We start from the raw sequence: 16006 nt of genomic DNA on the forward strand, positions 1-16006 counted from the left end.
CACACTGAGTCTGGTTCTGCAGAATGTTTCCATGCGTTAAAAGGGAGTTTTTCCTCTTCACTGTCACTACAAGCATGCTTAGTTTGAGGGATTGCCTTTGAGTCAATGAGTCGATGCAATCAGTTGTTTTTCCTTAGATAAGAAACTTTGAATCAATTTGACTGTGTGATCTGGTGAACTGTAAAGTGCCTTGAGATGACATGTGTTGTGAAGTGGCGCTAATAGGGCTGGGTATTTTCGCCAAAATCCTGAATCGATTCGATTTTGATTCATACAGTTCTAAATCGATTCATTTCGTTTCGATCTGTTTTTAGAAAGAAAGTGGTTCAACTGTTTCAAAATACTCATTTATTTTATTTTTTTCCTGTCACATTAAACACAAAGTGCAAACTTGTAAATCGCACAGTTTAAACTTGAGAACAAAATTTTCTCAAAAGCGCAAACTTTTTTGTGAAAAGTGAAAAAGTGAAGCCTTACTCAAGCAAGCAGACGTGACACAGCGGGGACACAGCAGACATGCATGAGCTGCATTATCTCCACTGCACAAACCATATGTGCAGCGTTATCTGTAACAACTACAGGGTATTTGCATTTGCATGTGAACGTCTCTCGTGTCACTATAATACAAATCGATCTCATTTCCTAGAAATCGATTTATAGGCGCTATAGAAATAAACTGAACTGAACTTGAATTGATACACACACACGTATATATATATATATATATGTATATATATATATATATATATATATGTGTGTGTGTGTGTGTGTATATATATATATATATATATATATAAGAAAAAATCTCTAATGCTGTTGCTGCTCATCTTCAATCAAAAACAAGATTAAATGCTAAGTGACAAAGCTAATGTATCCTCTAATTTCACACGCAGTTTTTTTTATTTATTGTGCTTATATCAGTTTTTGGTATCTGTGTTTAGCAGCACAGCTGGTTGTGGGAGCAGCAGCACTCACACTTACCTAAGCCCCTCTAATGAGACCCTCAGTCTCAAACTGGACGCACAGCACTGCAGCAGGCAGTAAATGTGGGTGTATTTGTGAGTGACTGGGGGTGTGTATACGAGAGCTGGTGTGTGTGGCGGCCAAACAGCATCTGTTCTTGCCTCATCCGCTGCTACCTTAGTTACCGAGATATCAATAAAAATACAGAATATCAAAGGATAATGTGAAAACTATGATGCAACAGTTTCATTTTATGCTGAGGATGATTTCCTGTATGGGGAAGTTTATCTAGTTTTGCTTGTTTCATCAAAAAAAGATTCAAACAGCATTTAAAACAGCATGGTAGTAATAGATTAGGGTTCCTAAACTGGACCAGCTGCCTCCAGACTTTTTATGGAATGAAGAATAAAAATAACTGTTGCAGCTGGAGGTTAGGAAGCGCAGCTTTAGATCAACTGATTTACATTATATAAACCAAAACTTTGAATTGTTTGTAATACAAATCCAGAATTTTAAACAGAAAACGTTGACAATAAAATGAGTAATTATTGTTTATAACATTATTTTCCCCTTTGATATGTGCTAAACAATTTTTTTTTCTTCTATGAAGTGAACCAGTAACTTATGTAATCTTCACAGCTATGATTAATGTTTGGAACTGTTTGGGAAAGTTTCACCAGCTTTAGTGAAGAAAAAAATACCTCCCAGCTGGCTGAATGAATCGACTATTACATGAATTACCCAGAGACCCAGTGATTGCTTTTAAATTGGTACTTTTTGTTTATTTTAATTGGAGGAGAGATGGTTATTCTGCATCTATAAGAAACATGATGATTTAGTTGGAGGAGCCAAATAGCTGCACATGTTTAAACACTCCTCACATTATTTTAGCTCCTGTTCTGCTGTTTAATGATTCTTTATCAAAACTAGATTCTTCTTTTAACTTTAAAAATACAGCTTTTGAAAAACAATAAAATAAAATGGTTTCTTTTGAGGTTAAATAAAATAAAAAGCAAAATCTTCTACATATGGTTTTACAGGTTTGGCTTTTATTTTCCTTTCTACCTTTCTATTAGTTTTTTTATAAACAAAAATAAGTCTGGTTTTCAAAGGTTTTTAAAAGGAATCCCACAGGGCGCAATTTGAAGCCCATCTCCTTTTTTATGTTTATTAACATGAGCCATGTTTCAAGGTAAAGTGCTCCTTCATGCAGACAATAACATACTTAACGGAGTTTGCGGTACTAAAATGATAGAAAGTCGACAGGCTTCAAACTTTACTGAGGCTGCTGCAAGCAATTCTATACGTCACTGTTTTTAAGGTAAACAAAAACATTTTTGGGGGTTTTTGGTTTGTTTATTTTTATTTTTTTTATATGTTTCTACAACGCTGGTACTTTGAGTCCGGAACGATGGCTTATCAAGAGATTATCAAGTTGGGCCCAATCAATCTGATAATATTGATATTTAATTTAGCACTTTGGCCTCCCTTACTTTATAGGCCTTGTTAAGTTTTAATTTTTATGGTTTCTGACTTTATGCTGACATCATCTAAATCCCTTATGGCAGATCCTTAATATGGTAGAGCGTCCGGCACCAGGCTACACTTGATACAAATGATCCAATGAGCTGCTGTCAGTCTGGGTTGCTGCTGCTGCTACTTTTAGACACAGCAGGGAAACCTGTGGCAAGCCGGGTGATGGGAAAGAAGGAGAAGATGAAGAGAAAAAGAGAGCAGAGAAAGTGTGGACTGTTGGAAGAACTGTGGTGAACTGGTGAAAGAAAAGTGAAATGGTGTGCTCAAAGGTGACCCTGCACATTTTGAGTATGTTTGGCTCAACCTGCTGCTGTGAAGCAGGATTCTCCACTATGAACATGTTTAAAGCCTTGCAGGGCAGCATAAAGCCCACTGCTCTCATTAAGCCAGAAAAAAGAAAGAAAGAACTCTACTTAAAAAACAATTTAGATTTTAAAATGGAAAAAATTCTATATATATATATATTTATTTATTTATTTTTTTTTTTTTTAAGTCTGTGTATAAAATGGATGCATAAACACCTTACTTTGAATCATCTGACTGTGTGATCTTGTGAACTGTGCCTTAAGGTGACATGTGTTTGTGAATTTTATTTCATTGTTAAATTCTGTTTAAAGTAACAGATTATAATAAAAAATGTCTCCAGACCTTTACCGATTGTTGATTTTCTTTATTTGGACCCTGCTGGTTTTTTATTGGTAACCCCTGTCTTATGGGTTCTTCTCCAGTGTTTGGCAAGTTACATAAAAAAAGTACATAATTTGTTACTTTTCCAAAACAGTGGTTCAATTATAGAATATAAGGTGTATGTTATGAATTCATAAATTAAATAAATACACCTCTGAAAAAATTAAAAACTAATCTGCACTTTTGGTGTTCTGGTTTAACAATTTAAGGTTTAATGTAGATGTGATGACGTTTCTTGTTTATAGTAAAAGAGAAATATATATATATATTCTTTTTTGGTGCATTTACTGCCTTTAATTGGCTATAGAATAGGTAAGAAGCTGAAAAACAATGCTTTTCAATTAACTTAACAAAAACAAAATATATATTCAATAGAATTAAACACGGGATACACTATTCCAGAAAAAAAAAACCCTAGCAGGAATGTATGATCCCAGGATTTTTGAATGCTAGTAAAATCACCATAGCCATGAGAAAGTAAAGAGCATTTTTGATTAAAGCAGTCAGGGTAAAGATGATGCGAGGAGCCTCTTGAAACTCCAGCTTCTAACCGATGTTTATAAAGTCTCTGTTCCCGCACATAATCAGCAAATCACAACAATATTAAGGCTTCAATGAGCGCTTTACTGCAGGAACACTGTCACTGAATCAGTGGATCTGCGCCATGGTCTCTCCTCTGTGTTCATGGTGAAGTTAAGCATAGCTGCTGCATGCGTCACCATCTTCTGCTCACACCAGGAAACTGTAGTCCTCATTAATACATGGTAACGAATAACGAATCGATCTAAAGCCCAGCAATAAGTAATGCGTTACTGACTTTTAGTATCTAATTAGTTACAGGGCTAGTTACTGGAAAAAAAAACATTGTTACCGTAACATATTACCTAATGAGTTTTCCCCAATACTGATCTTCTCTGTTTATCTTCTGGATGCATTTTTGGTACAGATTAATTGCATATAACACATCACTGTGTATTTCATATCCTGGTTTCTTGGCTCCCTTTAAGCAGTGGAAGACAACAGCACCGCTGTATATCATGATAAAGCTTTGCTGAGGTAACCGTTCTCCTGTTAAACGACACTATTTGCAGGATTTCTGGTGCTTAAACTAGCAACTCTTTGAGTGCCAAGACTTTTTTAGAACTAGACAGAGCTCTTCTTTTTTCACTCAATCTGGTCACTTATAGAGAATATTAAAAGCTTAATACCTTCATCTCTCCAGGAGAGCTTAAAGCTCCCTTCTTTTACTGAGGAGAGCAAATGTTTTCCAACAGAAGTGATTACCAGACATATCAACAGCTGATATTAAAATCACAAAACTCTAGGTAGCGGATATCTTCTTTTTATCTCTATGTATTTATTTGTTATGCACCATCTATTTCGAGTATTAGTTATCAGGCATATTCCGTTAAAACCAGTAAAAATACATTAAAATAAAAAAAAGGGCTGTTTTCCTACCTTGCGGTTACTCTTCCACATATACTTCATGTAAGCGTAAGTAACATGCGGGTGGGTCGTAGGAAGCGGGTGGTCCAGTTGTTTGGAGGGGTCAACACCCAACAGGAGCACCAGAGTCTTGTGGGCAAGTGCCTTAAAGGATATAAAGCAGATGAAGCACAATTTGAATGAAATTTCCTTACAAATAAATTGAAGAGAGCTTTTTTTGTTTTATTAGAAAAAAATATATAGAGAAAAAATATTGAGCTTCAAAATAAAGAATTTTTCAAAGCAAAACGAAGAATAAAAAAAAGAGTATGGAAATAAAATTTTACTGAATTACATAAAATCGTTAAGGTTATTCTTTTTTTTTTTAAATCACAAAAATCCCACATAGTCATTTTTACTGGTGATGTAATGCATGTTTCCCTTTACCAATTCCAGCACACTGAGTGATGCTGGGTTCTAAACGTGTGTGGTCAAATTTAACAAGGCATTCTTTCATCTTCTCAAACTTATTGGAATACCAGAGAGGTTTAATACGGAGCAAATACTCTGCTTTCACTAGGAATATCTGCAGTTTCAAGTTTCCAAACAGCGTGACTGATGGTGCTTCACTCCTTTAATTACCAGGAGCTTAGAAAGGACTTAATTGAAGATGAATCTATGGCTGTGCTTCACTTTTGAGCCATAATATAATTTCCTGTTAAATAAAGCTAGAAACCTATTTCTCCTGATTGTCAAACTATGATAATTAACAGAATTCAGAAGAGCTTGAATAAATATGTGAAAGCACCGACCAGGCGTAAGCTCTTTCCACAAAGGCTGGCGTATTTTAGCCAAGTCCTCATATCCTCATGGGGGCTGATGACCAGAGATCGGACCATCAGGATTCTCTGCCAATCTTCTACGATACGCTGACAACCCTGAAGAAAAGGAAAAAAACACAAAAGCACTCATTATTGATTTGTTGTGCTTTAAAACTACAAAATTCACTGAAAGGAGAGTAATATCCATATTCATGACCCTGTTTCTCACACAGAAATATTTCAGCATATATTTAAATGAAACTACTTTGGTAAATCATTTTAAAAAAGTCAACTGCACTTCTATGAAACAACCCCTCAATTATCACAATATATGGCTGGGCTGCAAGGTTAGAGAACAGGAGTTACTTAGAAGTAATGGTTGAACATGATGTATAACATTCTGCATATGGTTTATGTGTCTTTAAAAGTTTAAGGAAATATTAACAGTGGACTAATAGCCAGGCTGAAACAGGAAGGTGACTCTTCTTTTTGGAAAACGTTTCATTCAAACCTAATTTATATCAGCCTAAACTCGTTAAAACATCCCCACAGTGCCTTCAATGCAGCTGAAAATACAGACAGGAAGACAAACATAAAACCACCTTCTGGGATCCACAAATCCATGAATGTGACCCAGTTCCTGTTTGAATGAGGCTCATTGGCTGCACATTTTACGGTAATAACGTACAAACACAGTAGGGGAGAGAAACTGAATGAGTTCCTCTTCCGTGACTAGAAAAAAGTTTAAGTGATGACCAACAAAAGTGATGCCTTAATAGGAAGTGGAAAATAGCATCAACTTCTAAGTCTTACTATATGACTAGTCCATTCTAACACAGTGGTTTGAACTGGCGGTAGGTGACCGGTTGTTTGGGGTTATGATCCTCCTGAAAGGGGAACTTTTTAAGGTTTTCTGCTGCCTCAAACTGATTTTCTGTCTGGGCTGCTCTGCATTGAAATCCATCTAACGACCAATTAAATCCTTCCCACTGCATCATCCCACCTTCACCATGCTTTATGCTGGGGCTGTGGGTGCAAGGTGGTGAGTAGTTTTTTTTCCATATAAAAAGCCTGATCTTCAAAGATTGCATATAAGAGGTGATTATTTTCTAGCGCCTTTTATATGATCACATTTTCTTCAGGAAGTTTGAGACAGGCTGAAAAAGAAAGATGAGGTTCCAAGCCATGAAGATGGAGGTAATTCTAATAATCATTAAATCAAATAATAATAAATTCTGATACAAAATAATATTTAGAGAGCAACTGATTTCTCAAATATAAAGAATATAATCCCTGTTGCCAAGAGGTGATGAAACAGTCTTTTGGATTGTGATAGCAAACCCCTTTGGAGCACCAGATTGATGTCATGAAATTACTTATAAATAATAAATGGCTAAATACCCACCTATAGCTTAAATCATACATCAAAGAACCAAAAATATGGCTGATCAGGTAAAAGCTGTGTCTGATTTGTTGCCAACAGCTGTTGCTAAATAAGCTGTTTTGTTTAAGCAGAGCTCAAACTGCTGTAAAACTCAACTCTGAGTCACATGAAAAATTCAGCAACGGATCAGAAGCTCTTAAGTAACATAGGTGTTTTTTGTTTTTCTTTAGTGAGCATCAATAGTGCAGAAGATTGATGGGAAGAAGTTAACCTGTGCAGGTCAGTGATCACGTTTTGAGCAATACCTCTGCCATGTCCTTCAGATCGAGGCAAAGAGGGTTACAGTATGTAGTGGAGATATATTCATTATATAAATCTAAGCAATGAACGAGACACGACTTCTTTCGAAGCTAATGCTTACTGGTCTCAAGCGAAATCCGAAAAACCCCATTGCCTGTACCTCTACTGTAAACAGCACACCCTTGTGGACAAGTCATGCTCTTGAACTGCCGGTTATAGTTTTCTTTCATTTCATATGGTCTAATATCGTCAACTGTCAGCAGCTGTTTTGTTAAAATATATGGGAAAAGAGTTAGCTAGTTAAACCTATATGGGCTTCAAAGCCATTCAAAACTAAACTTTCTTTTTTTTTTTTTGAGGAAAGCCATTTTCAGAATCAGATTCAGAATGTTTTCCTTCCATTGTTGATTAAAAGAATTCACAAACAACAAACTGCATTGGCTTAAAAGATGCATAAAAGATAATACAATTAAATAAAATGGATATACCGTAAATTCTCTAATATTGGCCTGTATTCCAATAGCGGCCGGGACTCTAATAATGGCCGGTCTTGCTGTCAGAGGAGGTAAATAATGGCCGGTCTCTAATACAGGCCGGGGCTATAAACGTTTTTTCTGGGCATACCTCAACATTATACTTGTGGTAGTAACATACAAGTACCACAGCCCTGCGCAGCTGAACGACAAGCCCTGCTGCTGCCCGTCTGCGCGAGGAAGAGAACAGACACGCAGCAGAACATGAGGAGCAGCGCGAGTGATGAGGAGAATAAAGGGAGAGATGAAGAGGAGGAGGAAACTGAGGAGGAGAATTGAACAGAATTGGAGGATTTTTATTATTTTTTTTACTTCAAACCAAGCGAGACATGGTAACTGTACTTTTTCAATAAATGAACCTAGTGTTTTATAGGTTCAAATAGACACAAAATCTCATTTTTATTCATTCCACTGGTAGTCTGTTTTGCTCAAATAGCAATAGAGGCCTATCTCTAATACTGGCCTCTATCCAATAAAGGCCTGGACCGCGATGCACTTGAGTGAAATAAAGGCCCGGGCCTATATTAGAGAATTTACGGTATTAATGCCTTATGCTTAGTTACGTTTGACACATTTAACTGGAAGTGGGCGGTCCACATTGCTTAATCCATTGGAGGCACCGCTCGCGTTGTGTTTTCAGCTTTGGGAACGGAAAAAAAAAAACCATCCAGATATTCTCGTAGGGTATCTAATATTGTCACAGTTTTGGTTCTGTTTAAGTTTTCTTTTAAGTTTACAGTTTCACTTTGATCCATGTTTTTCTAGTTTAATTGGTAATTCGTATTTTGTGGTGTTTTCTGAATGTATTTGAGTTCTTAGGTATTTCTTGATTGCCCTCTGTTGCAGTCTTGAGTTGGTCTCCTTTTCTCTAGCTCCTTTCTAGACACCTCAGTTCACACCTGCTCCCAATCAGCTCAATAGTCCTGTCGTTGTTCTGTCTCCTATATATACTCTACCCGTGCAGTTCCTCAATGCTGGTTCCTCGTCTTTTCATGGCTCCTCATGTATGTTTTCCCTGAAGTCTCCAAGGTTCTGTTTTTTTCTGTATTTTTATGTTGGATTTATGGATTTCTGCCTCAGTTGCCTGTGATTACTTCATTAAATCTACGAAACTCATCTCTGCCTCAACTTCTGCATTTGAGTCCTCAAAACCTCAACCAACCGTGACGAGTATCTGATTTTAAAATGCCCTCGGAGCGCCGCTACACCGTCTTGCTTGGGGTCAATTATTGTCGGGCCTGCTCACATAGTAAATGTTGCTATGATGTGCGACTGGACATTGGATATTTTGGGGAAGTAGCTGGTGAGAGGTCAATTAACACTTCCAATCAAGTTAATACTTGGATCAGAAGTTACAGAGTGTCATTTTAAATAAATTGAATTGTTTTCAGAAAAATGGGAGTAAATCCTGATAACCAAGCGCCACACAGAACTGATCCTGCTAAATATATTAAAAGCTGCTGATTGTGTGGCAGGGAGACAGACAGCTCTTCACCAAGCAGTGTAGGATTCATGGCTCCCACTGATTTGTTATTTATAGAAACATCATTTGGAAACAAATCAGCCCAGAAAACAGACTGAGAATGGATCAACCTCTGAGATACTGCTGTGTGTCTCGACATGCCCGCAGAGTGGATGTTTTTCATTAGTATCAGTAGCTTTCCCAACATCTGCTTCACATTGCATGTCTGCTTTTGCACACGTGAGTGTGTATGCGTGTTTTCTGTGCATCATGTGCGGTAGTTACCTGAAGCCTCTCCCACCACGTTTCCCTGATGATGTCTCTCCTCTCTGGCACCAGTTTGTATTGGATCACTTCCTCCAGCTCAGACAGCATCTGGCAGGACACCATGGCCTGAGAAGCAAACAAACACATTATCTTCTTCTTCTTTACACTCAAGCTACACAAATTACTCAAGTTGCAACTTTCATATTGTGCAGATAAAGACACGTGTCTCATCTGCAATGTATGAAAGGAAAATCAACAAGTTTTAGACAAATAAAACAGTTATTCTTCTTGTGGAAAACGAACGGTTGTTGACACAAAGTTAAAAGTAGTGTAGCTTAATGTGGCTAACTGACCAAGCAAAAAGAGGCTAACCTGTTAGCTACTGAGCACAACTAGCCACAGAGCTACCTAGCTCTCCCCCTTGATACATGGCCTTGCAGTTACTTTGTTCACCATAAACACTTTTTTTTCAGCTTTTTTATCGATCAGGTAAAACGTCATCGGTCATTAGGGAGGCTAACGGACGCTGCATGATGTTATTATCATTGTCTGGGCAACCACAATGTTTTACAGGGTTGTCAGCCAATCATGTAGCATAACGTCCCTGGCATGTGCAGGGCCCAAACAGATCTGACCAACCGAGCAGATCTGGTACCTACACCGGTTTTAGAAACAATATAGTCTCCAGCAGAGATGACTGATGACAATTGGTTAAGAAGATCAGCTGCAGTATATAAATGACTCATAAAAGGATCTAAAGGTTCTCATTATAAGACCTGTTATTTATTCTTAACAGATAATCTAAAGTATTGTTAAACAAACATACCCAAACAGGATGAACCTTTTTAACTTAGTGGAAACGCGGGTTTAAGACAAACTTTATTGACTCATTTAGTCGACAGGATTTCAGGGAGAGCTGCGCACTGGGCTAGTCGGCGAGGCTACTCTGTTTTGGGCATGTTGTAGCCCTAGACACCAAGAGAAGAACGAGTGGGTATCTACCCCAGCTATGAGATCGCCACATATGCAGGCTCTAGCAGGTGGCCGGACCTTGTCCATGATGAGTACAAGTTCAGGCTTCTTTGTAAGCTTCGTAAATTAAAAAGCAGCTAGTTTCATTACTAATTGCAACTGCAGCTGTTTGGTGGCAGACCAGCATTGGAAAAGAAGGATTCAGAACAGCAGAATAACGACACTGAGCAGCTATCGGCGAACGAGTTGTTTGCTCGCTCTGTGAACAGTTAAGCTAGCTCAATACTTGCTTTATTAGCTGTCCGAGTATGCTTTTAGGAGCGAGAAGAGATGTTAGACTGAGGAACACCAGGGAAATGTCGGGTTCTTATACCAGGAGGAAGTCCCTCCCCTAGTGGCAGATGTCCCTATCGTTGGCCAGTCATGACTGGCGTAATGTTACAGACATTCTGGAGACAATGCTGGAGGCATGTCCCACAGTGAGATACCAAAACCAAAGGATGAAAGAATTTATTGCTAAAGATCTTCTTCTTTTGCCTCCATCTCTGGCAAACACTTACCCCATAGGCTCGACTGTAGCTCTCTCCAGCCATGGCTGTCAGCTCAGCATCCAGAAGGTCTCTTGCTTTGTCAATACACTATATTTAAAAAATAAAATAAAAACATATACGTTATATTGTGTGAATTTCATACAGTGTATTAACCTTACAATCTTAAATCAGAAAAAAATGCAGTTAAGGACAAACTTTCACTAATGCTGGTGAAGATTCTCAGTCAAGTTAAAAAAGAATCCACTGGACTTTATTTTCAAGTTTGAAGACGTTTCACTTCCCCTTCAGGAAGCTTTTTCAACTCAAACTGTTAATTCAAAGGAATTCTTTCCCGCTATCATCGCAATCCCCACCCCCATCGAGGGAACCCAAACACTGCCTGTTTCAGCCAGGCAAACAATCCCCCTTTCAGAAACATAGACAGGTATCTGGTATTACAGGCTGAGAAAGAACTCAAATAACCCCCCATTCCAAAGGGGCGGACCTGTTCGTCCGGTTTAATTTGAATGTTTTCTAAGCCAAAACAAGGCTTAGTTTTTGGTCCACTCTATAAAGCTTTAAACTCAACACTATGTCTGACATTTTGAATTGGAAAAGCTTCCTGGATGGGAAGCAAAACGTCTTCAAACTTGGAAACCTTTCACAAATGATGTTCCTATTAAAACTTGGAAAGGTCAAAAAGAAGATAACACTCTTGCAATCATTGCCTTAAAGTCCAAACAAATTTTCTGGATCACATTGTTTTTTCAATACAAGTTAAAAAACCTTGAGCTTCACTTCAACATATATTCTGATCCAACTCATTCTTACAGACCAATATCCCAACATCTTGACTAATGGTATTTTCAGGCCTTTGACCAGTTTATGTATCTTTGTCTTGAAACTAATAAACTAAAAAATAGATCAGGTTTTTGTTAAGTTTCCTGAAGTACCTATATCTATTCCCAAGTGCCTCAGTATAAGACCAAAACCTTTTGATTAAGAAGGTGCACAACAGGGTCGTCTACTTAGACTCCTACTTTGATTAAGGTATCAAAAGCCCGCAATGTTTTGAAAACATTTAAACCTACCAAAGTCTCTTTTTATGCAGAGGACAAGTCAACAATTACTTCCAATACTAATACATATCAAATACTGTTTGGTGATTATTTAAACAGTTTGATTACTTTAAAGAGTAAAAACCATATTATCAAAAAGGTTAAAATTTTTCTTCAAAAAAGAGTCATGCTACGTTCACACTGCAAGCAGCAGAGGCAGCAGAAGCAGCTAGTTTACATGCATAGTCAATGGTTGACGCGCATCTTGGCGCAGTAAAAGGTCCTGCAGCGCGTCTGAGTAGGCAAAGCAGCACCTCATGAACTTCTGAGCATCTCACGTGCGCAACGCGCTTCAGAAGCAGCATCTGCTGGAGTTGGAGAAGTTTTACTTTTGCTGCTCGACCCACCACATCAACCAATCAGAAAGCTGGGAGCTGTCAGGGAGACAGACACAGTACTTCTGATGCAGAGCGCTATGATCACTCCTCTGAAACAGTTTATTAACGCCTAAATTAACTTAAAATGCCAAAATCTGCCCGCAAAACATGTTCGATTATATCATCCTGATGCCTGCAGTTTGGATTATGTAAATGAGAAACACCAACATCAAATTCTAGCCGCCGAGAACATTAGAGTAAAACCGTGAAGAGGAAACCGGGCCAGAGGCTGCTGTTGAACAGGATTCCTAATAACAGCGCACCGCCGGTGTACAGGGGTCTGAGTAACTCCGACAGCAAAATAATATTGAAGGCAGGATCGTAATCTGGATGAACAGACTGCAAAGAGGAAGTTTTCAGGTGGACTTTTTCACTTAAAACATATTAAAACTAATTTTTATCCACTGATCACAGTATATATAGCAGCCATTGTCATGGGCAAAGAAAGGATAGGGTAGCTCCGCCCGACGCGCATCAGACCCACTTTTCGACCGCAGAACTAGAGCAGCAAAGATGCTTCAGCTGCATGTCAAAACTAAACTTGTACAAACGTCAGAAAATAAGCAGCACACGCATTTTTGCTGCTCCTGCTGCTTACAGTGTGAATTTAGCATAAATCAATAAAGACTAGTTACCTATCTGGGAATCACATTTTCAACATTACTACAAAATGTTTTCTCCTTAATTAGTTATGAACGATATCAGATATTCTTACTATCTTTTGTGTTTAGATTGATAAGAACCAATTTTAATTCTTATTATTTTAATTAATCTTAGTTGCGTAATTTCATTTTGCATTTAGAACCCAGCACAAGAGAAATCACACAAAAAAAAAGTAGTTCATAAAAGAAGTGTGGAAAGCTCATACCTAACTTCTGTTTCTTCTTACTGGGTGGCTAAAATCCTTTCCTTAAACTACCGAGAAGATTTTTGTCCTAAGTAATAAATAATTAAACTCCAACATTCAAAATATTTTAGTGAAACAAAAAGCTTGTATTTCTTTGAAAAAGCATGACCCCAGAATGAACAACATGATTCCAGATTAGCTTTTCCTGAACATTTCTCCTTTAAAACCTTCTGAAATTTGGATTCTTGCCTGGAAATAAAACGTTTTGAACCAATAAACGGAGGTATGTCATTACTTGATGCCCATGTCCTTAAAAGCCAAAAAGTTTGTCAGCATTAAGATATTTGTGAAACAAAACCTGAAAGCCTGCTTGTTTAGCGCACAGCCAAATCTTTTATAAGGAGAGTTAGATGAAGTGCTGAGAACAACCATTCAGAAGTTATATAAGCACAGGCTGGATGACAAATGGACTGCAGAAAGCTGTCTAAAATGTTCACACATTGAAAGCTGAAGAGAGGCGAGGTAGAAGGTGACAAACTGAAAATGAAAAAAGAAGAAAAAAAACATTGTCACTGAGAAAAACATATTTAGGGCCCAACCGTCAGTTAGCACAGGATGTTTTGCTGTAGCAGTGTATTCTGAGTCATTTTCTGGTAATAATGCACTCATTCACATCTACTGATACTGCAAACAGCCCATCACCAATGAGTACACTGTGGAGCGGAAAGAAAAATGGCTCCTGGGGGAAAGAAGTGGTGGAGATAAGCAAAAAGGGACAAATAAGGACACAAACATCAGTGATAAAACTTTTTTTGGGCCTTAACGGCCGAAGCTGTTGGGAGCTGTTATTATCGGGTGAAGAAAATAAAGGAGAAAAACTGAGGAAGCTCTCAGGGGCCAGGGCACACAGCTGTTTCAGACCAACTCCCACCAATTATTTTTTCACGGGGATGGAAAGGAGGGATGGCATGCCAAAACACCTCCTGAGGCATGCATAACAAGAGGTGGGGTTAGGGGAGAGGGCTTGATACGAGGTGACAATGAGGCTGCTTCTTTATGGTCTCCACGCAGTTATAGTCCTGTTTACTCCCGAATTACTGAGCTGAGGCCGAGCTGGAAATGTGCAGTCCAGACGACTCCCGATAAATGCAGTGTCTGGCTTCTGAGGGGAGCACAAAACAGCATCTAACCAAATCTTCTGTTCCTTTATATAAAGGCCCAGTATTTACATAAGCTTAGTGTTCTATGATGTAACTTTATCATTAGAGGCATAAAGACAGAAGGGGTTAGGGACAAAAGTGGCTTTTTAAATATAATAACCAACAGTTTTACAATTGAACTCACAATTGGAGACCTGTGTTCTCCATAAATTTTATAGCATCAACATGCAGCCCTCTGAGAAGACACTGAAAATATAGTGTGATGGAAAGGCATGACACTTTTCACATTTTTAACCTTCCAGGCAGTAATTTCAGTGTAACTTATTATAATCTTGGGAAACAAACAACACAGAGGAGTGCATCATCGGGGAGTAGGACAGACATTTTTTTTTTTTTTTTTTTAAACAAGCTGGTTTACATTTTCAGTCCCCTTTTAACTGATCTTGAAATTTAATTTCCCTGCATTAAGCTGTTATGTACAGCTGTGTTCTCTCTGAAACGTAAACCAAATAAAATCCATTACAGTTTGTTGTTTTAATATGACGAAACATGAAAGCATTCAAGGGGCACTTTATGTCAAACAGACGTCAACCCAAGATCAATTTCCCACCAACACCCATGGAGGACATGTTTGGATGTCAGGGATGCAAAGACACGAAAAGTAGCAGCCATCTGAATAAAAGGAACCTCTGTGTGTGAGGATTAAATGCTGCATCCGGAAAACTAAACTGCTCACGGTGACGTTTAAGCCCCAACTCTTTGCTCTATATGCATTTCAAGCCTATGCTCTTTTATGTCGGCTGCAGCTATTCTTTTGGCATTAAGCAGATTCAGAATACTACAAGCCACACCTGGACGTAATCACGAAATTAGAGGGAGAGATCTGCTGTGATGAAGGAGGGGGGAACGGAAAGCAAATCTCCAGGGCTTAGAGTTGAAGAGAGGGCTGGGAGGACAAGGACAGGGTAATTGGATGAGCAACTGTTTACTGTTGTCGCCTCCCGAAGCGTGCTTGTTGGGTGTGCCGCCATCCATTTTAAACACATGCAGCTCTGGGGAGTCTGAGCTCATCTACAATCCCTAACCTTTGTCAAATTGGAAAGAAAAAAAAAAACTGTCTAACCTCCATCAGACCTTGTTAAAAAGCACACGAGGGGAGTCACATGCAGTAGCAGCTGAATGCTGTAATGGTTTACGATTACATAACGAGCCACACGGAAAAGGAGGGGAAAGAATAAACAAAAGCGTTTTATTAATACTATCCAAACGTAGGAGCTGATGGTGAGAGTTCAAGCCTCTCCGGGCAGCAGCATGGCCAATAAAATGGTAATAATAATATTAGTCATAAAGATGAAACACATTTCCACAAGCTTTGAAGTCCACATAGATTTCCAAAATGCACACATTTTTATGAGAACACTTCCAGAAATAATAGCTTTAAAGTACATCCTGTTCACATGATGTCACCCACCTGCTGGGCCAATGAGAAGAGGTCCTGATGGAGGGCTAAAACGGCTCTATAGAAGGCACCATCGTGTGTGTCTCTTGGGATCATACAGGTGTACTCCTCCATGCTATCCCAGTGACCTGGAGAGACAGAGATGGATGGATGGATGGATGGATG

The 16006-nt window shown here is 38.5% G+C and overlaps 1 protein-coding gene across 1 annotated transcript in view; it reads right to left on the reverse strand.

Annotated features, from left to right (window-relative positions):
- Positions 1 to 16006, reverse strand: part of mtor (mechanistic target of rapamycin (serine/threonine kinase)) — a 122879-nt gene that overhangs the window by 30913 nt on the left and 75960 nt on the right. The window contains exons 31-35 of the mRNA XM_015377824.1: positions 15854 to 15971; positions 10911 to 10988; positions 9397 to 9504; positions 5424 to 5549; positions 4645 to 4776 (exon numbers count right to left, since the gene is read on the reverse strand). Coding sequence (XP_015233310.1) covers positions 4645 to 4776; positions 5424 to 5549; positions 9397 to 9504; positions 10911 to 10988; positions 15854 to 15971 — 562 coding nt within the window. The remainder of the gene's footprint in view (positions 1 to 4644; positions 4777 to 5423; positions 5550 to 9396; positions 9505 to 10910; positions 10989 to 15853; positions 15972 to 16006) is intronic.

This window comes from Cyprinodon variegatus, unplaced genomic scaffold, assembly GCF_000732505.1.
Source record: "Cyprinodon variegatus isolate N-32 unplaced genomic scaffold, C_variegatus-1.0 Scaffold159, whole genome shotgun sequence".
Lineage (NCBI taxonomy): Eukaryota > Metazoa > Chordata > Actinopteri > Cyprinodontiformes > Cyprinodontidae > Cyprinodon > Cyprinodon variegatus.